Source organism: Elgaria multicarinata, chromosome 7 (assembly GCF_023053635.1).
Source record: "Elgaria multicarinata webbii isolate HBS135686 ecotype San Diego chromosome 7, rElgMul1.1.pri, whole genome shotgun sequence".
Lineage (NCBI taxonomy): Eukaryota > Metazoa > Chordata > Lepidosauria > Squamata > Anguidae > Elgaria > Elgaria multicarinata.
The window spans coordinates 97,416,044-97,441,054 of NC_086177.1; the positions used below are offsets into that span (position 1 = coordinate 97,416,044).

Here is a 25,011-nt window from a genome sequence, read left to right on the forward strand (position 1 = left end):
CCAGCTACTGCTATTAGTCTGGCCCAAAATTAATTTAAATGTCCCCTTATAGTTCACCCCCTTATTCTGGCTTTGAAAAACTGATCTCCCTCCATTTCCTTTCTCCTCCACTTCCCTATCCTTGCGTGTCTTGTCATTTTAGTTTGTAAGCATTATGGCAGGTCCTGTCTCTCATTTATTTATTATTATATTTTTATACCGCCCAATAGCCGAAGCTCTCTGGGCGGTTCACAAGCTCTCTGGGCGGTTAATAATATAAGTTTTATTTATTTGGAGACCATATTTGTCTGAGAACCGAGATAAAAATGCAGTAAAAAAAAACCCACTACAACAAAATTGTGCTTATTTCCAAGTAAATGTAGCCATGATGGTGCTACTCCTGTAGTCATGATGGTGCTATGGTATAAGTGAGTTTAAGCCATTGTAAAGCATGGAACTGAGGTGGAAGGAGAGAATTACCAACTTTAGACCAACTCTAAAGGTGTGTGTGTAAATAAGTAAGACTTACACACACTTATGCACAGGATCTAAAATTTCTTGCTGCAACACAGTTTGTAGAGGAGGACTGTAACCAACTCAGTGACTGAGCCCCAACTTGGCTCCTGAGACTGTTACTGCTCTGTTGTGACAGGATGAGCTACCTGCTAAGTTGAGCAGAACCCCGAAGAAGCCCATTCTAAGGTCAAGACAGGTCCACCTGTTAACTACACACAGCAAGACCCAGAAAATAACAATAATGGAAGGTTCCTATTTATAACATACTTGGCATTATGGTAAATCCAGCCCTGAACATATTTAGCGTTATGGTTAATTCGGTCCTAGCCAAAAGACCACCCTGTATGTTAGGGAAAGTTCTGCTAGGACAGAATACAAAATCCAAAGAATTTTCATGTGTATGCCCTTAAACTGTAATCCTATGCAATAAGGCTCAAGGCACGTAATGCAGCAACCTTGATGAAATTAAGTCTGACTTCGGGAAGTGTCTGGATGGGAGGCTGCCTGGGAATTACATGTATGCTGTCTTGAGTTCCATGGGGAAAAGGCAGGATATAAATGCAATAAAGCAAAATAAAATAACCCCTACTATACTCAATAGGACTTACTTTTAAGTAAACATGCATAGCACCAGGCTTTTGGTGTGTTAAGACAACTTCTTATAAAGAGTAAGTGATTAATTTTTTTAACCTGAATTCATAAGTTTCCAGAGCTGATCCACTAGAGCTTCATTGCACAAAGGAGATTCCATATTCTTGGTAAATGGCGGATTCTTTGTTAACATATTCAATATCTTATGCCTAAAAGAGAACAGACAACTTTTAATCCACATTAACATTGAAACTTTGAGTTTCTAGATTTTGCACTTTCTCTAATCTTATTTGGCTACATGCTTTTATAAAAGGGTTATACAAGAATTGTATACAGTCAAACTTGTCCCCTGGTGCTCACATCATCTTAGGAAATTAAGTTCAATGAACTTACACAGGATTCTAAAAATGGTTCAAGTAGCCATTTTAGAGAAACGTCCTGGGGCAGTAATGGTCAGTGGAAATAACAAGAAAAGAAACCAAGAGGGAAAAACCTGAAAAGAGGCTGCAGTGTTCAAAGGTTGTCATTATCCAGGTCACCAGGGGCACAGACTTGTACTGGTAAACTCTCTAACTGAAAAACCAACATGCAACACGTTCAACTACAAATGTATCATTTATAATCTTTGTCCCCCCCAGCTATGGACTAGAAGCCAATTTATATTTTCTTTAGTATCCAAATATATAACGATGCCCAACTGTGCTCCAATACACAGGGTCTAGTGTAGATTTATTTTTTGAAAGGAGAACATTTTTAAAGAGATCCTCCATCCCTAGCCAAGGTTTGAAAAGTAGAAGGAAGGTCTCTGTAAAGACGTGCGGAGAGTTGTTAGGAAAAGCACAAAAGCCTCCCTGCAGTCTTAGGGTTCGGCTATGAGTAGTTCTGGTTTCTGAGGGAAGTAGAGGAGTGCTGCCCTCTTGCTTAATCACTGCAAATTACCCTCAGATCCAGACTGGAAACCAGTAGAGTCTGTTGACTCAGGCAGTAATGAAACACTATTGACATGTTGGTGGAATGCAAAAGATTTTTCTTTTTGACTCTAGCAGGATTGTCAACAAGACACCTCATATATTTCCTTTTCTGAAGCTGAGAAAGTCTGGGAACAACTAGTACCTGGGAATCCCATGCACACTTCTCAGAAGAACAACAAGACAGCAATAAGATATTTTTTAAAAGACTCATTTGAGATTTATAACCCAAATCAATAATCCTTTTAAGTAGCTAGTTAGAAAATAGATTAAGTATATTTTTCCAGTAGAAATAATGAGCTACTTTCAAAAATAAAGAAAAGCAAGAGGGAATTAGACACCTAGCAACTGCCCACTGAGGAAGACTGACCTGACATAGGGCACAGGGTCATTCTGGACCATATTAAGTAGCCACTGTAGCTCCTCGTAGCTTCGGTCAACTATAAAGACAAAATGTATTACCTGTTAAACAAGATGGTGAATCTCTCAAACAAGAAGTGATTAGAAAAAAATCTGGAAGAAGTGGACTGGGAATATTTATTTATTTATTTATTTATTACATTTTTATACCGCCCAATAGCCGAAGCTCTCTGGGCGGTTCACAAAAATTAAAACCACAATAAAACAACCAACAGGTTAAAAGCACAAATACAAAATACAGTATAAAAAGCACAACCAGGATAAAACCACGCAGAAAATTGATATAAGATTAAAATACAGAGTTAAAACAGTAAAATTTAAATTAAAATTAAAATTAAGTGTTAAAGTACTGAGAGAATAAAAAGTAGGGGTGTGCACAGACCCCCCGCTCCGCTTCACTTGCAGATCCGCCATTTTCCGGATCGGGCCGCTCCGCCCCGCCCCCGCTCCGCCCACTTCCGCTCCGCTCCGCCCGGAGCTCCGGATCCGGATCCGGAGCTCCGTTTCCCCCCCCCCATAGGCTTGCATTGAAAGCTAAAAAATTATACAACTTTTTTTCTGTTCAAGTTAGAAACCTCATGTTTGGCACCATGACACCTCATGGGGATATACACACGCATGCCAAGTTTCAAAGCAATCCCATCATCCCCTGATTTTTGGCGAATTTTTGAAAATCGGGCACCCCACACACACCATCCCTGCGAGGTGGGCAGGGGAGGAGGGAGGGAAGGCAGGCAGGCATGCAGCTGGCATTTCTGGGGGCATAAGGAAGTGAGCCAAGGATAAGCCAGTAATGCATATAAAATGGAATAAATCAATCAATAAACAAAGGAGGGGTGGAATTAAAAGCAGCAGTGTTGCTCAATAAACAACAAGAAGAACTTTTTTTAAAAGGCTATATCTGTCTTTTACCAGCAATAGGGGGACGTGCCCGGGGGAGGGGGAAGTAGCTGCCAGTTCAAGACACTGACAGCCACAGCTCTGAGAAGAAGTAAAACGCTCACTTCGACTCAGAACAGGCATTGCTCCACCACTGAAAAGTGACCATTCACTTCAACTCATGATAGGCATTGCTCCACCGTTTTACTCTCTTTGGAAGGCTCTAATGGCCTTCCAGTGCAGGAGAGAGTGGGGGCACGTCCACGATGAGATGCCCTAGGGGAGCTCATCCCCTTGCACCACATCGATTCAGTTGTTCCCCAAGGTTAGGGTGGGGAGCAGTGCTGTGTTTCTATCTCTTATTCTTGGCTTAGTATATGATTTCAGGTTGTGTTTGTGCATTTGGTGGGGCTACTGTGTTAAAAAACACGGGGAAAAGCCCGTTCAGATGAAGAAAGAGAAGTTTCCCAGAATCCCAAGTTACCTGTTTTGCCTATGCCCTCCTCCAACTTTGGGATCATCATGACCGGGAGCTGACTCTGCCCCTCAGCCCTTTGAAAAAGGTATTTTTCCCGCCAATTTTTTAAAAACGTCTAGCCCGCGACCCGTACGATGCAGAAAGTTGAGAGTAGTCTCAAAATGACCCCCATCCACGACTCTCTGTGCACAAGAATTTCCAGAACGATAGCTTAAACCCCCCCCCAGTTATCCCCGATTCTTTCCCTCAATGCAATCCTATGGGCGAAAAGCCGAAAACGCAGTTTGAGCCGCGCGGTTGACCCGATTTTCACAAAAATATAGCCCGCGACCCGTACGATGCAGAAAGTTGAGAGTGGTCTCAAAATGACCCCCATCCACGACTCTCTGTGCACAAGAATTTCCAGAATGATAGCTTAAACCCCCCCCCCAGTTATCCCCGATTCTTTCCCTCAATGCAATCCTATGGGCGAAAAGCCGAAAACGCAGTTTGAGCCGCGCGGTTGACCCGATTTCCACAAAAATATAGCCCGCGACCCAGACAACGCAGAAAGTTGAGAGTGGTCTCAAAATGACCCCCATCCACGACTCTCTGTGCACAAGAATTTCCAGAATGATAGCTTAAACCCCCCCCAGTTATCCCCGATTCTTTCCCTCAATGCAATCCTATGGGCGAAAAGCCGAAAACGCAGTTTGAGCCGCGCGGTTGACCCGATTTTCACAAAAATATAGCCCGCGACCCAGACAACGCAGAAAGTTGAGAGTGGTCTCAAAATGACCCCCATCCACGACTCTCTGTGCACAAGAATTTCCAGAATGATAGCTTCTAAAACAACGTAGTTATGCGCGATTATTTGCCGCAATGCAATCCTATGGCGAAATGTTTTCAAGATGGCGACCGGAGCGCTCCGCCTGAACTCGGAGCTCCGAAAAATGGGCGCTTCTCTTCGCCTTGCTTCTAGGGGGTCCGCGGTGCGCTCCTACTCCGCCTCTGGGTAAGGCGGAGCAGGCCAATCCGCTACTGCTTCTACGCTCCTAATCGGAGCGGAGCACATCCCTAATAAAAAGGTCTTCAGCTGGCGACAAAAGCAGTACAGTGTAGGCGCCAGGTGGACCTCTCTGGGGAGCTCATTCCACAACTGGGGTGCCACAGCGGAGAAAGCCCTCCTCCTAGTAGCCACCTGCCTCACTTCCTTTGGCAGGGGCTCACAGAGAAGGGCTCCTGTAGATGATCTTAAGGTCCGGGTAGGTACATATGGGAGGAGGCGTTCCTTCAAATAACCTGGCCCCAAACTGTTTGGGGCTTTAAATGTCAATACCAGCTGTGCTGTGTTTACAGGCTCAGAGCTCATATGGGAGCCCCACATAGATAATGGTGCTTAATAACAGTGATTATTAAGAACCAAATCTGTTCTTATCCACACTGTACTATTCTGGACTGTGTTTCTTGGTCATTCTAAAACATGACATATTGTTAGAAGAGTGTGAGAAAACAGGAAAGTGGCTCATAGAGCTGATGCAAGTTGCATTGACAGGTACTGAATGGTAAAGAAAAATAATCTATTTTAAACCTTTTGTGTAGTCAACAACCGCTTCCAAAGCTGCTATTCGGATATCCACAAAGTGCCCGTATTCCGCATAGGACTTAAAGACAGCAGGATCGCTTGGGACGTGCCCATTCTTCTGCAGTATGCGAATGGCATTCAAGCAGCTAGGTACAAGAGGGAAGGAAAAGGGAGGGGACAACCTTGTAAATTCTGAATTTCGAGGCACAAGAAAAAAACAATTATTTTAGCACCATCATAGCAATTAGGCCAAATTCATGTCATGTTCTTTAAGTTACGTATGAACAACAGGTGCTCACCTTAACCAAAACGCTCGTTACGAATCCATGGGAGTTGGGGCAGTCAGTGATTTACGAGGCACCACTCGCCGTGCTATAGGGGGTGACAACTTTATACATTCCCTGAATTTGGGATCAACTGAGTCCGCCCACATGTATTTTCTTTTTCCAAAAAAACCCATACCTGAACTGATGTTTTTAATGAGCTATGCTATCAGGCCACTGAAGATCGCAAGTCAAAACGCGTTTGGCCTTCACTTACAGATATTGTGGAGCAGATTTATTACTGTATTACTGTTGTCTGTATGCTTATTATTTTTGTGTGTATGCTTCTAAAAAATGTTCCACATTTTATTCTTTTAATATAAGATTGTTTTTGCTATAAGTTTATTGTTTCGTTATTTCCTTAACTTTGTAGCCACTCATGTTCTTTAAGTTGTCTTAGTTAGAATTTTACCAAAGGGATAAAATAAAAGAAGATTCTTCTTGACTTCTGAAGAGTTCTAATGGAGCATGGGACATTTAATTTCTTCAATAGATTATCCAATGCAACAAAAACCCAGAGAGAAGGTACAATCCATATTATGCTAAAATTAGGAAGTAAATATGGGGGCAGTCCAGGTAAGTATCAGGACTATCTATTCCCCTTCTCCTCTCCCATGTGTTTTGTGAACCGCCCAGGGAGCTTCGGCTATTGGGCAGTATAAAAATGAAATAAATAAATAAATAAAATTGCTGCGTGCATGGGATTCCCCTATTGCTGGCCCCGCACTTCAGAGATCTGCGCTTGCAAGGGGACTGCACATGAACTGCCTCACATCCTATACACAGAACACACTTAAGTCATCAACATTAAGCCTCTTGTTATGCAAGATCAAAAGAAAAATAAAGCTGTGGCTCCAAGTAATACAAATGCTCTAGTTTTAGAATTGCCTAATGATGCATTTTCTCTCGAGGCAGTATTTGTAAAAGGATTTTTTAGGCGCCTATTAAATCTCTCCCCCATCTCCTGGATTTTGCATGTTTATTGACAATTTAGCAAAGTTACTAAAAGCTACAGTCTGCAAAATCAGAATAACTGCACCAATATTAATTGCAAAGAAGAACGAAGTAAAAGAAAGATCTGCTTTCAGATTTATTTTCAGAAATTCAAGATGTTTTTGTAACATACCTGACCGTAATGGTGTGCCTATAACTGGGTAGCAGCTTTTCCATGTTTAAGAACCTGGTAATTTCCTCAAGAATAAGGCGGACATCAGGGTTTAAATTGTCCAGTGTCCGGGCTTCATTGTTCACACTGACGGCAGGAGTTACAGAGTTTGTTAACGCATCTATTAGTTCAGCGCGGTAATAGTTGTCTGAAAACTAAAACCAAAGATCAAAATGAGGGGAAACAGGAACTCTAGAATGGCACATTACAAAAAAGAAGAGAACTCCGCCTCGATCCAGAGGGAGAGGCAGGTAACAAATAAATAAATATATTATTATTATTATTATTATTATTATTATTATTATTAACCCGCCAAAGGCACATTCCACTGAACTTGCTTCTCTAGTCAAGGTTCCAATCCTGCCATCAGTTCTGCATGGGTAATTCCCATTAACTTCTATAGGGGTTCTGTTTGAGTAAACTAAACAAAGTTCTACATCCAAAGAACACATTTATTTGATTTATATCCCACCTTCCAGCTACAAAACACCCTCAAGGTGGTTTACAATATAGATTAAACACATATATGATAATATCACAGTAATGGTTAAACAACCATAGCAACAGTAAACTATTTGTAGCAGCGAGGTGCAGAATTAAAACAATCTAAAAGCCTGACAAAACAGGAATGTCTTGATCTGAAGGCTAAAAGAGAGGGAGCCAACCAAGTTTCCCAAGGAAGGCTATTCCCCTAGCATTGGTGTGAATACCGAAAAAGCTTTGTTCCATGCACCAACAAACCACATCCCAGAAGGCAAAGGGACACAGAGTAAGACCTCCATTGATTATTGTTGCAGACCCAACTGTCCTTCAAATAACCGGACCCCAAACTATTCAGGGCCTTATAACCACCAGAACCTTAAATTGTGTCCAGACATGAACTGAAACCCAGTATAGCTCGCATAACATCAGAAGAACATGGCCCATGAAGTGGATCCAAACCAACATCCTTCCTACTGCATTTTGCACCAGCTGAAGTTTCTGATGACTTTTGAAGGGTAGCCTCACATAGAGTGCATTACAATAATCCAACCTGGATGTGACCACAGCATGTGTGACTGCAGCCACTTCTGCTTTTTCCAAGGAAGAGCACACAGCTGGTGCACTAGCCAAAGTTGTGCAAAGGCACTCCTGGAAACAGCAGCGACTTGAGCATCCAGGAGCAAAGCTGGACAAGGAGCACCCCTAGACTACAAGCCTGATCATTCAAGGGAAGTGCAACCCCATTTAGACTAGGCTGAATCCAAGTCCTGAATTAACTTTTCCAGCAGCACCTCTGTCTTGTCTGCATTAAGCCTCAGTTTATCTGCCAGTTTCCAATCCATAATTGCTCAAAAAGCAGTTCAGGATCTCTACTGCCTCCCTGGCATTAGATGAAAAAGAATGAAAAGCACCCTTGAGGCATGGCGTTCCGAATGCATGAAGCAAACAGGTGGAAAGAGGGCATACTGAGCTATCTGGAACAATGAACAGGAGCACTCCGCACTAAAATATTTTGTTGCAGGTCCCACTTGCATTGCATTTAAATTCATGCCAATCTGCCTATAGTTGTCCTTTGTAACTGAAAAATAGAAAATGCTAACATTCTAAGCAACTTTTTACCTTGTTTTTTCTATTGTCGTTGTACTTGATTAGGTCCAAAATGAATGTTAAAACTTCTTTAGGACACAGATTATGAACATCTCTCAGTAAGGCCATCGCAACAGGCATTGTCTGTGAAGGAAGATCAACATTAATTCAAATATTAAATGAGTGGTTTGAGGAGCAACAATTTTTGTCTTCCATGTGACACCCTACAGGATACTACTTACCATATTTCTTCGGGTGACTATGGTAGTGACTTCCGTTAAGTTTAATGTGTGTAGTATGAAAATGGACTTTCTTTTCAATCCTGAATCTATCATTGACTTATTTCATGAGATCAGGGATGGGCAACTATTTTGCCTCTGAGGGCTGGCTAGAGCTAGTGGTGGGCAGGGCCTGGGCTCCCTTCTCCTTTCCTCTCTCTCACACGTAAGCGTGCGCACACACACATGAGAACACACTCACCCACCCCATTCCAGTGTGCAGGGATGGGAAGTTTTAAACCTCCTTTTGCGGTGTGTCGAGATCCTATTGCAGTCCTCCTCTCTCCGTTTCCCAGCTGATTAGCACCAGGTTCAGCTGAACAGTGCACTGCTCTTTAGCTGCCCCAGAACTAGTCAGGTGGGCAGCAGGAGCAGGGAAGATAAATCAGCTGGGGAGGTGGCCCAGGGGCCATACGTAAATTGGCTGAGTGCTGCATGTGGGCTGCAAGTTTCTCATGTGTGCATTAGATGACCTTCAGTTCTAATACTTTGAAAGAAAAATGTTCTTCCGCTCACTCTTTGCTCATGTGATTTTATAAATCTTCCACCGTGAGCCACCCCACTACCCACGTAAGTGTTATTTTTTATAAACTAAAAACCCCAGATCCCTTTTTGTTTTCCACTGTAGGGAAATCTCAAGTCTCTTTTTTAAGATGGGTGGGACAAAGGACAGGACATAAAGGCCTGGTTTGCACGTCTCAATAAGCAATAAACTGCCTTATTGTTTATGAGCAGTGGGCTAATAAATGCTGCCCAATCGCTGTGACTAAACAAACCACAAATGCTGCCCATGGAGTAGCAAAACAAACCACAGACATTTTTCTTGTAGTCTGTTTAGTGTTACATGTGAACCATGAACTCTGGCTTGTGTCTCCCCCAACAAACCAGTCATAAGCCAACAACAAACCGTGGATGGAAGGTCCATGGTTTGTTTAATCCAAGGATGGGGAACATTGGATTCCTCCAGCGGGGAGGGCTTGGCTTATCATGACATGAAAACCCTGGCTTATTGTGAGATGTGAACCAGGCCAGTGTTTCAAGTGTGTGCAACCTGGAGATTTATTTATCTTCAAGAAAACAACAACCCACACCTACTTCCACTATATATCAGATACTGTAGCTATTCCTGTTTCTCACCCTCTGGTCCAACCTCTGAGTCCAGCTCGGCTATGGGAAGCAAGCATATTTAGAAAATAAGATGGTAAATGACTTTTTACCTTCTGCAGAAAGTAGCTCTGAAAGTTCATGAAGTTATTGGTTTTCACAATGTTTGGGCAACTTTTACAACAGAACATTCGGGTGAAGAGAGACTTCATGGCTGGTGGTCCTGTCCATGTACTCACCATGAAATTTGCAATCTATATAGTTAGGGAGGAAAAGAAAAGTCAAGCTACTAACAACCCTGAAGGGTTTGGCTCGCCGCCTCTTCTCTAATGCCAACTCTTCTCTTCATGATATTCTAAAATAAGGGCGGGGAGGAGAGGAAATCTGCAGTAAGTGAACAAGATCTGTAACTATTTAGGCAGTAGATACTTTAAATCAGTATTTTCTGAACCTTCCTACCCAATGGATGTCCATTAGGGACTTCATGTATATTTGCCATGTATTTATTGTGCACGGCAGCGGATTCTACGATATGCAAACAATTTGTGTGAGGTACTAGCCAGGCTTTTGTGTCCTAGAATGTGTCCAACACTTCTATATGGTGCGCATGGCAAGAAGGATTGGCGACAGCAGACAACGGTCATCAGGTAGCTTCTTTGCCATTACCATCCTTGTTACTGAGGAACCCTAAATAAGCTTCCAAGGAACCCTGGGGGGTTGAACAAAATTTGAAAACCAAAGCTGCAAATGAATGTATTACTTTAAGCCAGACAGCCTCTCACCACCAACACTTCTATAAAATGGAACTATAGTGTGTGGAAACAGTTTTTACTTACGGGTCATCTGCAACTAATTATCTCCCCACAATCAGTATCAGGTTTTAATTGTTTTCCTCCCATTTACATTTCAGACAGATTCTTCCTCTATTTGTTAAAACCACATATTCAATCTCTACAGAAGCCAGTCATGGAAGAGGCATCAGCATTAACAATTTCCTCAATTTACCCTGCCAATAACCTCAATGCAGATTTCAAACACGCCTCAGCCACCCGGAGAGTACAAGACCACCCGAAGAGAAGAGACAAGTCATAACTCTGTCCTAGCTTTAAGTTACGACCGGAGAACAGAGGGAGCAGTCAAGCAAAGTTAACAATTGGTATACTGAGACAAAGCCTGCCCAACATCTTGAATTAAGAAGTCTACTTTATAGGCCAGTAAAGGATTGAGGAAACTAACGCGCATTGAATTTGTCAATAGAGTAGCTCAAGACCTCACAGAAAAATGCAGGAAAATGTATTCTGCCTTTACTTGTATCCACCAGATGTTTTGGACTTCAACTCCCATCATTAACTGACTTTTGAGCATGCTGGCTGGGACTGATGGGAGTTGCAGTAAGACACCTGGTGGGGACTAGGATGGGGAAGCCTGCCTTACAGGGGAGATCACATCCATTCAGCTGGATGAGATCTCAAAGAATTATGTATCTAATAGAGAGAACAAATGTCTACTTGCATGTCCACATAGGAACGCATAGTATAAGTGAGAGTGCACCTATGTTCTTCCAATTTTTTTTAAAAAAAACTTGCAGTTGGAAGCTGCAAAATAATAACATTTTAAGCAAATTGTTCTGAATGAGTTTATTGACTTTAAAGTACTTTCAAATGAATTAAACAGCTCTCTTCCTCATAATATTAAATTATGTTGTTCCGTTTGATAATGAGCTCATTCCAAAAACAAGTGAGCTCAAGGTAACGGAATTCCCTTTGGAAGCAAGGCTGCGCCATCCAGGGAACTCCTTACTGAAAGCAGAACTTCAACGCAGAAAGGGCATCACCTGAAGTAAGTACACAATCCACTAAGTGCAACTAACTTTATGTTCTATGGAATTTTTAAAAGTCTGCTTAAGGAATGTATGTTTCTGTACTTCTGATTTGTTGATATTTTTTATTCTTAAATTTAAAGACAAGTGTACTTTTGTTATGAAAAAAAATGGCTATTACTTTTCTTCTACATTTTGGTTGCATTGCAAAAAATGACTAGGGTACCTACAGAAGAGTGCTAGTGATTGAAGTGGAGCCTTTAGAAAGGGCTATTATGGGGTGGGGTGGGGTGTTGTCAAGCAACCAGTGACCCCAGGGCTGATGGAGGCCCTGACAGATGCAGATGCCAAACTGATCCCACAAGCTGTTGCCAGACAACAGTAGAAAGAAGTGGCAACTATGCGCTAGGCACCTTGAGGCACTGATGTGAAAGCACGATGTAAATCACATAAAGAAATAAGCCCTCCTTAAAATGGCCTCTGAGCAGGTTTGTTGGTACATAATTGCTCCTTCTTGCTTCTTTTGTCTAGCTACTGAGGTTGGGGACCAGTTGAGCATCATTTTACAGGCAGAAATAATATAGTTTTCTTTACACATCAGTCATGTATAATGCTAGGTAAATACTTTCATAAGGCTGAGTAATGAGTCAATTCAGGAGTTGTAGCAAAGTTGTAACTTTTATGCAACTGCTTATGTATAAAAAATACATGAGTCTGAAATTCTGCACTATAGTTTTGTAACTAGAAAAGGCCTATTCTGTTCTTGGCCATCATCAAGAGGGTGTCCAAGATCTGACATGCCCCCTTAGCATGACTGGATTATTTTTTCCCCTTGGAAGAGCAGAGAGCACCACTTTCAGTCATCATCTCTTCAATGCCAAGTCACAAATATTTTGAAATACCCACAAACTTAAAAAGCTCTTTGCCATATGGTGTGTGCGTTGTAAAGAGGGGGATTGCTCTCTGAAAAACACAAATCCAAAGTCCAGCTAGGCACACAGAGCTGGTTGTGTAGTCCTCTGGATGGTGGCCAATAGTATTAAGTGTAGTGTTATTTTGCTTATAGAGGGGGGGAATGGGGATGGGAAAATGTAGTCAATGGACACAAGAGACCAGAAGAGTTGGAAGCACCAGCTTCAAGTCCGTAGACTCCACAAAGGCTATTTTATTGAGTGCCAAATAATTTATATTGATAAGAAAAAAGAAAAAAGAAATTGGTTTTTTTCCCAGCCTCACAAGACAACAGCCACTTGCTATTTTTTTTATCTGTTTTCTCTCTCTTGACAGTGAGTATAAAGCTATACAGGGCTAGAACCAAATATATCAGCCACTATGTTCAATATGATGAGTCAACAGCTGGTCAGGGCCTGGGCAAGCACCCTGGTAAGCTATAGGATTCCACAGTGTCACAAAAATAGGGGAGGAACTGCTAGAGATGAATACAGGGACTTGAGGCCAGGGGGTGCGGCTAGAACAGCTTTGGATGGGTAACCCACACTTGCTATAGGGATAATCCCTAGTTTCCAAGCAACGAGGGAACAAAACAGCAACAACACTGTTCACACTTTTCTCAAATTGCTCAAGCTCAGATTCTTCAGGTGCTTACCCAATTCTACCCATCACTATTTGCTGCTGTGCAGATTTCTAAAACCCGTGATAGCATCTGATAGAATTCTCTCACAAAGCTTGTCCGGCACGGCCACTTCTCACCTTTGCAAGACAAAAGCATGCCATTATCCTCACTCGGTAGAAACACTGCTCTTGTTCGAGTATGTCAGTCAGCGCAAGCCGTGACGCCGGAGTAGGGAACTTCTGGAGCGCCAAAATGGATTCCTCCTGAGCAACCACATCTCTTTCGTATCGAAGCTGATATTGCCACATGAAGTCAGCCTGTTCGAATTCTACCTTCCTTAATACGGACATATCAGGATCTATTCTTATCCAGAGCAAGGGGGAATCAGCACTAAAAGACATGATCGAAACTTGTGCTAGGCCATAAAAGGCAGCAGACATGTTAAGACTAAAGATAACATTTTAACATGGGGGCTGCTAAACATCAAGTCCTAAAAATAAATAACATCTTATTTTCTCCTTGTTCTGCAAGACTCAGAGTTAACTGAATGTGATGTCTCCAATAATACAATTTGAAATACCATGCAGTTGCTTGAAAGTTACTATTTGAAATATGCAGTTGTTTACAAAGTAAGGAGCTAGACATCAAACTTAAACTTATAACGTTAAGGATGGCTTCACGTGTTCTGAACAGAAGACACTTCTAGTTAGAAATAACATGCAATCTGGCTCAACTGAAATGTAATGCCCAAACTATGATTTGGCAATTGGAAGCGTACCTGCAGGCTCAGTTCAGACAACACGTTTCTCTACGGTGGTTTTAGAACTCCACGGTGGAGTTTTTACACCACCGTTGAGAAATGTATTGTCTGGAGGGAAAACTCCACCCCATGGTGGAGTATTCCACGCTGAATATCCACACAGTGCAGAGGAGAATTCCTGCACAACTATAGTGTTGTGTGTGTTGGAGGGCTCCGTGGAGTTTCCCTTTGCATTGACTTTTCCCACTGGCTACAGGGTTCCTTGGCAAGAGCAGCGAAAGGAGTGAGTACCACTCTAGAAGAACCACAGGGACTGTTTTTTTTGCAGCAAGGGCTGATGGGATACCATTGGGAGAACTGGAGGAGGGGAGAGGGTGGAGGAACTGCCAATCAAACATCGTGTTGTCTTTTACGCAACTCCACGGTGGCCCACAGGCACACAACAGTGGAGTTAGAACATGTTTTGTAGTGAGTACCCCCTACAAACTCAACTGTTGAGTGGCGTTTCCACACTGCGTAGACAAAGACAAACACGTTGTCTGAACTGAGTCACAGACTTATGTACTATCTTCCTCCCATCCCATGCAGGTACCCTCCTCTACTTTCTGGTTTTCACTAACCATAGTTCGCCAGGCCATTCAAAACAGCAAGCTATGGTTAGCACCTTGCTTCCAAACCATGGTTTGCAAACCCATTTCAAGTCGTTGTTTGGTGGTACCATGCTCACCACAGAAACCGCCCAGAGAGCCCTGGCTATGGGAGCGGTATATAAATGTAATAAATAAATAAATAAATATAAGCATCACGGCAAAATATGGTTAGCAAAAACCAAGAAGGGAAGAGAACAGAAGGTCATGGGATGGTCTCAATTGCCAAATCTTGGTTTAGCGTTATGTCTGAATTGAGTTAGTGTACGTATCTGCTGGGAAGCTTCTCAGTATATGTGTACTGCATGAATCGGCAACTGTCATGCATAATCACCTATACATGGCATTCCAGCTGTTTATGCAAAGAAGTGTTTTCAAAGTAGGAATTTTGTAAATTTAGCATATTTTTCTTAGGATCAACTCTAAAGCTGCATAATGAACTTTATACAGGCTACTTCTAGCATTACCATTTTTATAAATGTAGTATCAGCAAGCTACTATTAGCAGTTGCTAGATCCACAGAATTATTAGGAATCACAGAAGGCTAAAAGCCCTCTGATGTGCTTCCAGAACACTTCCTCCATTCCTCTGTCCCTCTGTGGATGTTCAGAGCTGTTACAGAGTGCTGCTCACCTGTTTGGTGAGAAGGATGGGAAACATTGCCTAAACAGGTGATTAGTGCTACCTCTCTCACAGTATGTGGTGGTGGGGAGCATGTATGGAAGCTCAGTTGCTGGATTTCACATCCATGTTGCTGCTGTTTGATTGGGCCACTATCATTTTATGTCTCCGGGACAGCCCTTTGCAACAGATTCAGGAAAAGAAACAACCTTCTTTTGCTTTCATACATAAACTTACTCCATAGCAGAAAGATCCATGTCCACTTCCTCTCCATTCATTAAAGGTATCTTTTTCTTCTTATTTCTGAATTAAAAAAAATGCATTGTTAACATGTGTATTAAAATCAATTTTTATATTCTTCTACTCTACAAATACAGATTAAATGTTTAAATAAAAACCGGTGACAAGATAGCTAGGGTTGCGTTATAAAAACTTCATTTAATCGAAGCAAATGTCCCCCAATTTATTTTTGCCTGCTGTCATTTCAGAGTTTTATTCTTTTTTTGAGACTCACCCCTGCTAACCCCCTGGAGATGGAACTCCTATGGGTGCATCTTTAAGTTCACTTTATTTGGACCATATTTACCTATTTATACTGTTAACCATCCAGTGGAATCAATAGCAAGAGTGGTTAAACAGTGACAGAACGGTGATTTTTCTCTCTCAACATACCTTTAACCCCTGAAGTGGAGATTCAAATCCATATTAGTGACCAAACCCTTCAAGATCTTGGCACTACACCACAGCACTTCTCCTTCCCAGTCTTCTGGGGCACCATTAGAAGCCCTGGGTCAGATCAGAGGAATCTGCACTCCGTTACCCATTTCTAGAGGTCAACCCTGACATTGGGAGGAGCCAGGAAGTGGGTTTCTCACGTGTGCCCTTGGGCTTCTCACGTTACCCTGGCAATGTAGGAAGGGGCAGCACTGCAGCAACTCCCATGAGGAAAATATGCCTTTTTATACATATTCCCAGAAAATATACATACGTTTCACAAGGGCACTCTATAAATGGTCTAAATCATACCGTCTGCTCTTTGAGTGACAGGGTATGTCATGTTTAAGGCTGTTTTCTTCTATCTGAAGTGTGTGGTTGAAGGATCCATCAAGCTCTTGTACCGTCACTTTGAGAGGGCCCTTAGAAAAGATGTACTATTACTAGAATAAACATTTTAGAAACACACACACAAATAGCAGTAGTAAGGTTTTAATGCAAAGGCAAGCAAAATAGGACTGTGTGTGTTATATCTGTGTCCCCAACCCTACCTCAGAATGGCCTTTTCACGTCACAGGCTAGGCTGAAAGGAAGTAACTTTCCCAAGGCAATGTCCCGAGTGGTGAACTTCACCCAATAAGATTCATGGGTAAGCAGAAAGGTGAACCTGGGACCCCCGTACCTAAACACAACTTTCTACTCTATACTAAATTGCCTCTCTATTGAGTCATTTGCAGCCCAAGTACCTCCAGCAAAAACAGGGAAACACCAAGTAGCCCAAAACAAAAAGAACACAAAATCACAGAAATGCCTGCTTATTTTGTGCGCGCCCACCCAATGTTTGGAAGATGAATTCCTTCCTCAGGAGCTACCTCCACTAGTCAAAAAAACCTTTTACCACTCCTTGTGCGCTCCTTCTCTCACAATCCTATTTCCACATTATTTTATATTTTAAAAAGTTCGTTTCAAGTTCACACAGAAATTTTGCCATCCCAACTAGAAACAAGGAAGTCAAGAGTTAACGGAGTTCTACGTCAACATAACAAATTCCTCAAGAGTTGACTCAAGTGTTATTCATCTGCTCTTGAGGGTAAGAGCAGATGAATAAGTGAAAAATGTGAACTAAGGGCAAGATTCAACATCACGCAAGCAGGTTTCTGCTCATGCAACGGACTTTTCCCTCTACTCTAACCCCTGAGCAGCTTTGGAGGGCTGCATGGGGAAGGGGAATCTGTTCTGCTGATGGATGCCCTCCCATTAGCGGACAGACAGAATTGGATACAACCTTCTCTCTTATATCAATAAAACATCTCTTATTAATGAAAATGAAACGCAACGTATGTTACTTAATTGCAATAAACTAAAGTATTCAAAGTAACTGTGTGCCCCCAGGTCCTGTCTACCAGATATGGCCCAGAGCACCAAACAAGATGCTCACTTAATTCAATGGTAGTAACATTAAAAAAAACACAAAAAAACGTAACAGTAGAGCAAATATGTAATAATTTCAACAGATTTCAGGGAAAAGTGCAGAAAACTGAACGTACCACATATTTCTGTGTTCCGGGAGATGTATAGTCTTGCTTTATCTCTAACTCCAGTACATTTCGTTTTCTATTGAATGCAAAACTGCCATAAAATTTTACCACACTATTCTGATCTCTGGTCAAACCAAATAGGATAATAATGGATATAGCGATACACAAGTTACATTCCTCAGGTTTGCAGAACTGCAGCAGTATACCTAGAATAAGCAAAACTTTTTCACTTCACGTAGGTTTGTGAAGGAACTTCCCTAATGGACTGTTTCTTTAATTCACAGCTGTACAATGTAAAAGGAGATTTTAAAATGCTGCACACTTCCCTCTAGCCAAAAAAGGCTCTCAAGGTGGCTTACAAAAATATTTCTTAAGACAGTCCCTGCCCACAGGCTTACAATCTAAAAAACATAACACAGAAAAAGGGGATTGGGAGAGAGGAGGCGGGGAGCAAAGCAAATTTAGGCACTAGATTCTTAGTTGCAAAGTTCAGCAGCTGCTTCCTTTCCCTCTCCCTCTAATAGCCTCATACAGATCAAGGAGTGATGGAGGGATGTCTGACTGCCGCTTCCTTTCCCTCAGGGTACATGATTCTCCTAGTTGAGATTCTACCCTCATACATAATGTGGCAATCTCTCTGAACAGCCTCTATTGGAAATGCCAAATACTGCCCTGGTTCACACAACACACCAGCCCAACATGGCTTAATTAACCCATGGGGGTTGTTAGGTTGTGCCGGTGGCCATTTTGTCTCACTCTCAAATAATTTGTCACATGGGTTCACACAACGCAACAAACTTTGACAAGCTGGATACCATGCAAAAATAGTGCCCGTGGGTGCCCGGCACAACGCAACAGTCCCATGGTAAATTAAGCCATGGTGGGCCGTCGTGTTGTGTGAACCAGGTAACTGTTTGTTATGTGTGTGTACCTACCCTGAAGCTAAACTCAAGGTAAACTGAAATACTACTGAAAGCAGATTCGCATTGCCAAGCAGCTTCGCCAATTTGTTCTGCACCAGCCACATTCTGCTATTAATTATTAGAATGATTGAACTTATTAGTAAGTAGTCCCAAGTCTTTTCAAGCCCTGCTGAAGTATTTGGAATTCACATCTGAGAAGTGTGGCATTTCCTATTATCTGACTTGTGAACATTTCTGAAAATCCGCTTGATCCTTGTTGTATAGTTTGGCCCTTGAATTCAACCAGAGTCCTTGCATGTCTTTCAGAGAGAGCACACCACTACAAAAGGTTCCTCCTACACTGCAATGCCGAAAATTAACAAATTAGCCACAGTGAACTGGACTGCTACGAATCCTTACAAAACAAATACAGCAATCAGAGCAGATTTTTAAACATCAATATTTGCAGCACTTTAGACAAAGTAAAGGTTGTCTTTCATTTCCCAACGCATTTGTTTAGTAGGACTAAAAAGCAGTCACTTTTCATTTTCATGGTTACTAGCCCAGAGCTAGAAAAAGAAAGGATACACCCATTGCTTTATTAACGGCTGGATATCTTTGCCAGACACATTGGAAATAGATTTCAAAAACCCAGATGTGGAAACCAGCATCTGACTCCACATATGAGACTGGAACTTCTGGGATGAGGCAGTGCTGGCCAGACTTAAGAGCTTGTTGAAAACCTACAACGAAGATAGCCTCAGTCAGTATTCAAAACAGGAAAAGTGATCTTTAATATCATTGACAACAGCTCCATAGTACATATATACATCATTTAAAACAAAGTCAGATACAATCGAAGGTGGTTCAGACATTGATTTTAAATTCTACCCTGCCTGAGGGGGCAGGGTGAGAGAACAAGATTTTAAACCATGTCTCTTGTGAACAATCTTGTCATCAGTCCTGCAACTACTCTGAAGTGAAGACACTTCACAAAAGACATCAGCTCCAAGATACATCATGCCTGCAAACCGAACGTAGAAGTGCCTTGCTGGATCTGCCTACAGTCCACATAGCCTATCATTCGGCATTAAACGGGAGCTAAGTAGATGCCTCTGGGAGCTCAAAGAACAGCATTAAGGTGATGACCTTCCCATGCTGCTTGTCCCCAGCACTGAGTATTCAGAAGAATACTGCCTCTATACTGGAGGTTCTATTTACCTATCACCACTCACATCTGTTGATTTTCTCATTCTCTAAGTGGCTTCCTTACAACGTGCATATAGCAATAGAAAGCATGCTGCTACAATATTTAAGTTTATTTAAACTGTTTCCAGTGAAAAACACTGGGAACAGATTGAATCATTTAAGTGAATGGTGAATGCCATCGTTTTTGTAAACTGTGGCCTGATTCCATGGCATGCTATCCAAGACACAAAGAGGAAACCTCGTTTTCCGGGTGTGGTTATAAATCAGCCCAAACCACATGAGTTGATTATGCAAACAGCTAACCAAGCAGAGAGGTGCCTGTGCAGCCTGAGCTCCAGAGAGTGGTATTAAGTCAACATGATGCAGTTACACTGCTGACGTTAAGCAGGTCTAGGCCTGGCTTGTGACGACTTCATCTGCGATGCTTTGAGGTGGGGTACAAATATAATAGATAGGTAGTAACAGGTTGGGTTGGTGAAAATGTAACGCTAGCTCTGTGTTAATCATGGTTAAGAAATCAGGAACAAGTTATGGGATCACACACTCATGTCCCAGAGAAAATATCCACCCTTGTCTTGACTATGATTAACAGTTCAATCCTATGCATATCTACTAAGTAGTAAGCCTTACTAAATTCAATTATGCCACACACACACCCAGATTATGTATGTATAGGATTACAACCAAACTGATCCACACCAACATCAGTTGTGGTTAGGAACAATAAGGAGTTGCAGTTCAATACATGTGAAGGGCACCAGTTTGGGGAAGGCTAGGTTAAAGGCATAACAGATTCCCTTTTAACCAGGATTTGTTAACCATCTTCAAACCTTGGTTAAAAATCCTGGTTAAGCAGAGAAGCGAGTAAGCTTTTAACTACAGTTAACACTGGTACAACTGTATCCCCGAGCCATGGTTAAGGTGGGAGGCAGAACTTCACTCTGGGGAGGGGGCCGACAGTATCATGATTAGCTACCAATTGCTTAACTGTGGCTACAAATCAAAATAAATTCGATCTGCATCAGCCTTTTTGTTTTATTCATCTTCTACAGACATAGCAATTTTGGAGCACGTTTTACATACAAGGCACTTAAATGCAACTATTTTTTAAAGGTCACTGTAAGCAGAAACATTTGAAACACTAAATTTAAATGGAAAAAGTTTACTGTATTTCACTTACTTGTAACATGAACTCCATGCTTATTCTGTTTTCTATCAATCTCATGACTAGGTGGGCTTTGCACTGAAACATTGTGTAGTACTCCCAAGATAATGTGTGAGGATGTTTTATAGAAAAATGCAGATGTGATGCAGGACTGAAAAATAAAATCAAGTTAATTTCAGGAGGTTTTTTTTTAATGTTGTATTTTTGGGAAGTCCCACTATAGTTAACAGCAGAGGCTACAAAAGAAAGATAAAAAGAAAAAGAGCCAGATGGGATTCTAATAATTCCAGTGTTGTAAACTATTAATTATACATGTTTATAGTCTTAAAACCAGAGTTCAAGTAATGTACTTACACATTTCACTCAACTTTTAAAAATTTCTGAAGATTTGGGTGTAAAATTAAAATTATTTAAACACAGCGCAAATAAATATATTGAACGTTCACCGCCTGCTTTCAAAACAGCAGCAGTTTACTTCTACCTATCTTCAGTGGAAAAGTAATACACGGTACCATTTTTATGTTTAACTGGGAGCGAACTACTTCCATTCCACTTTGCTTTGTCACCATATTGAGAAAAGAAGCAATGGCTATGGCATAATCCTTTGCAGTGAATACTTGAATATTACAGAAGAGACGAACACAGGAGTAGCTGTATTATTCTCAAACCTCTAATATGAGCCACCAAGGAGAAACAGTGGTAATCCTGCTGTGGGATTATACAGCAGTAACTTAAACCATAACTGGGCAAGTTCAAACTGGCTAGTGTTCACCAGCAGCAAATCAGTGGTAAACAGCCAGAGTGAAGCAGTGTTTAAGCAGCCTTTAGTTCTCAATTACAGTTACTTTAACAAATTAATTTCAAGGGCACTGGACACGATTTGACATTCTCCGTGAGCCCCTGCCAAAGGAAGTGAGGCAGGTGGCTACCAGGAGGAGGGCCTTTTCCCCTGTGGAATGAGCTCCCTAAGGAGGTTCGCTTGGCACCAACATTATATTCTTTTAGATGCCAGGTGAAGACCTTTTTATTCTCTCAGCATTTTAACAGTCTATAAATTTAATTTTAACTTTGCTGCTTTAAATTTGTATTTCTGCGCCGCTGCTAATTTTATCCTGGTTGTGCTTTTATATTGTATTTTATATCATGTTTTTATACTGTTTGTTTTATACTTTGAACGGTTTTAATTTTTGTGAACTGCCCTGGGAGCTTCAGCTATTGGGCGGTATAAAAATGCAATAAATAAATAAATAAAATATATGTTGAACAATACTTTTCTGTAAACTGACAATGCTTTGTACACTATCATCGGTTTATGAATAGGACCTCGTGTTTCAGCTTAACTTTTTATGCTGCATTCTTATCCTGTGAATTGTTGTGAACCTCCCAAAGAACTTCAGCTATTAGGTGGTACAGAAATAAATAAATACGTAATAACTTAATGAGCAATAAACATTCTTCCTCCACGTGCTTACATAGAGTGAGGTTCCAGCACCATGTACTCTATTCAACAAAATGCAGAGCTTGCTAAAAATTGATATGCATTGGACATTAACAGAATTTAATAGTTTGTGAAAGTAGCAGAATTTCCATTTTAAGGATATTTTCATGTCTCCAGTGAGATTACTTCCTTTTCATTGGAAAGGGTTTTGGGCTGCTTAACAGATATTCAGTTAAAAAACACACACACCCAAAAAACCCACTTCCATTCTGTCATTCAAACAAGGATAATATTTATCAGGGATGTGCTTTATGAGACCATTAGGTAGTGGAAGTAATTAAGCCTTTGGTCATAGGTCTCATTACTCACCCAAAGCATATTATATATATTAATGGTCCTGTAAATCAATTCATTGCCTAACCAAACATACTTGTCTTTTTCCTTTCCTCCACCAAAGATTGGATGCAGTAAGACTCCACCAGTCTTCAGTTCATACACCACTATTTTGTCTAGTTCCTGAAATGCAGAACATATTCATATTCAAATGTCTATTTAGTTACAAAGAGAAGATCAACTATAGGCAAGGCCATAGTAAGTGGTACAGTTGGCATGTCAAAGCATGTAAGAACCAAAAACACATTCCTTTTGACCCAGTGTCTTTTTTTCTTATATATGTACCCATACCGGAAGGCTGTGCATTTGGATCAAACACAGTCTTCCTTTTTAACCAAAATCCCACTATTTCACACTGATTGATGTTTCTCAATTTGAAGATTCACAATGGCAGACAAGCTGTCTGGAAAAGCAGCTTGGACACCACTATTGGTTGTCCTTGCAATGTGGAACTGCCAGAGTTTGGACCTGTTCAGACAACACACTAAACCATGGTTAGGCTGTTAACCCTTTTACAGCAAAGGTTGTGAACACATTTAAACTGTGCTTTTGAAACCACCACGGTTAGGAATGGTTCACATGACATGCTAAGTCATGTTTCACACGACACGTTAAGACATACTGTTTAGCTCAAAATGCTTAACCACTGTGGCTTAGCATATCATCTGAACAGGATCAGTGTTGGGTCTGTACTAATACTAACACATATACTTCCTCTTCTACACAACTCTTGAAGGTATGAGCCCTGTCTTCCTTTCCATCTGTTGTTTGGTACCTTACTCTCAGTGGAAAGAGTGATTTTTTACTGGAGAATTGGACAGTGACAATTTCTGGGGATGGAAGCATACAATGTAATATTTCCACAACATGTGAAGCTGTTTAAAGAAGAAACAATGCAGACAGGATGCAGGACTAGAAAATTAAGTCAAGACCATTTAAAAATAATTTATTTTGCCCTTTATAGCAAAACCCACCACACTTCTTGATAGAGTCTATAAAGCTGCATGAGTAAAAGAGCCAGATGGTCTGGAGTAATTAAAAAATTATGCACTTGCTAGAAGGGTAGAGCCCCCTAGAAAACAGGCCTAATTCATACTGAGGAGGAAACAAATTTTGGGGCTGTACTACTACAAACTCCAAGTGGGAGCTTACTTGACTGAATTAGTGCATTACCTCCTTGATCCAGTGACGATACTCATTTACACCAAAGGTTTTCTTCATCCAAAGACCATAAATATAGCCAGAGATTCCCTTCAACACCCACTCATCTGACCTATAAGCAAAAAAAGAAATAAGAACGCCACCTCCCTTGATTCACAGAATACTCTAATCTCAGAAAGTAGCAGCTTCTGCTTAATGCTTTCCTATTATAAATATTTTAGCAGCCGTCACAACCTTGGCCGGACATCTAAGTATATAAAAACCTGATGAGCTGTGAATGAACGTGTGTGTCCTGGCAACAAGTGAGACTCGTAAAAATCACAAGGCTACTGAAAAACTCGACAATTCTGCCTCTGAAGATTACATTTAAAATACTTCTAGTGGATCCTTTAATGGCAGGTTCACTTTAAGTTGCATCTGATAAGATTCAGGTAATGCCTATTAAAACTCACACCATAATAACATCCAGAGTAGGAGCAGGAAGATGGGGGTTCAAATCCTTACAGTGCCAAGTGCACTTCAGCCAGTCACCATCTCTCAGACTAACCTACCTCACTGGATTACAGTTTGGAAAGAAATGGGTGGTGTTTTAAAACCACCCAAGCTGGGCACTCTATCTACTGGGCCATATTTAAAGATATACTCACCAAGACATTCTAGATATAAAACAGCCAAAGAACTGCTGTGCCAGAGCCTGAGCCAAACACCTCCTGGTCAGTGGGGTCTCATCTATTATCATTGCACTGTGCAAAAGGTTTGTGCTGAATTAAAAACACAAACAAGGAAAAATACAATGGTGAAATACAAAATCTTCAAGAGATTCAAGCATTTCTCTCCACCCATAAGTAAAACAAAATGTATTATTTATTAGTAACATTTTTCATAACGTTTCATAGGCCGCCTTGAGGCCCTGTATTGGGCAAAAGGTGGGATACAAATAAACATCATCATCATCATCATAATAGAAGATGTACTTTCATTTTTGTTTAATTAAAGCAGCAACTTTAAATATCAGCTGCATGAGATGAAAAGCATTATGAGCTATCCCCACCCCAACACATATATTTCCCCCCAAACTGGCAGCAGTTCACTGTACTGCATCAGAGGCTACTTCTGAAGCTCCTCAAAGTTGAAGAGCCAACTTCTCTAAGCTTCAGGAAAGGGATGAAGCCCCAAAGGTTCCTCACTTAAGGGCACACAATGCTTGCCACATGCGCTTGGGACTAAAGCCTGGGAA

The 25,011-nt window shown here is 41.2% G+C and overlaps 1 protein-coding gene across 1 annotated transcript in view; it reads right to left on the reverse strand.

Moving 5' to 3' along the window:
• The window catches only part of TAF2 (TATA-box binding protein associated factor 2), a 60,464-nt gene that overhangs the window by 19,416 nt on the left and 16,037 nt on the right, over positions 1 to 25,011 (reverse strand). The window contains exons 8-22 of the mRNA XM_063131083.1: positions 24,422 to 24,535; positions 23,787 to 23,886; positions 22,651 to 22,736; positions 20,798 to 20,933; positions 18,997 to 19,151; positions 17,516 to 17,630; positions 16,281 to 16,390; positions 15,492 to 15,557; positions 13,364 to 13,616; positions 9,948 to 10,088; positions 8,486 to 8,596; positions 6,845 to 7,038; positions 5,402 to 5,541; positions 2,425 to 2,494; positions 1,186 to 1,295 (exon numbers count right to left, since the gene is read on the reverse strand). Of these exons, the coding sequence (XP_062987153.1) occupies positions 1,186 to 1,295; positions 2,425 to 2,494; positions 5,402 to 5,541; positions 6,845 to 7,038; positions 8,486 to 8,596; positions 9,948 to 10,088; positions 13,364 to 13,616; positions 15,492 to 15,557; positions 16,281 to 16,390; positions 17,516 to 17,630; positions 18,997 to 19,151; positions 20,798 to 20,933; positions 22,651 to 22,736; positions 23,787 to 23,886; positions 24,422 to 24,535 (1,901 nt within the window). The remainder of the gene's footprint in view (positions 1 to 1,185; positions 1,296 to 2,424; positions 2,495 to 5,401; positions 5,542 to 6,844; positions 7,039 to 8,485; positions 8,597 to 9,947; positions 10,089 to 13,363; positions 13,617 to 15,491; positions 15,558 to 16,280; positions 16,391 to 17,515; positions 17,631 to 18,996; positions 19,152 to 20,797; positions 20,934 to 22,650; positions 22,737 to 23,786; positions 23,887 to 24,421; positions 24,536 to 25,011) is intronic.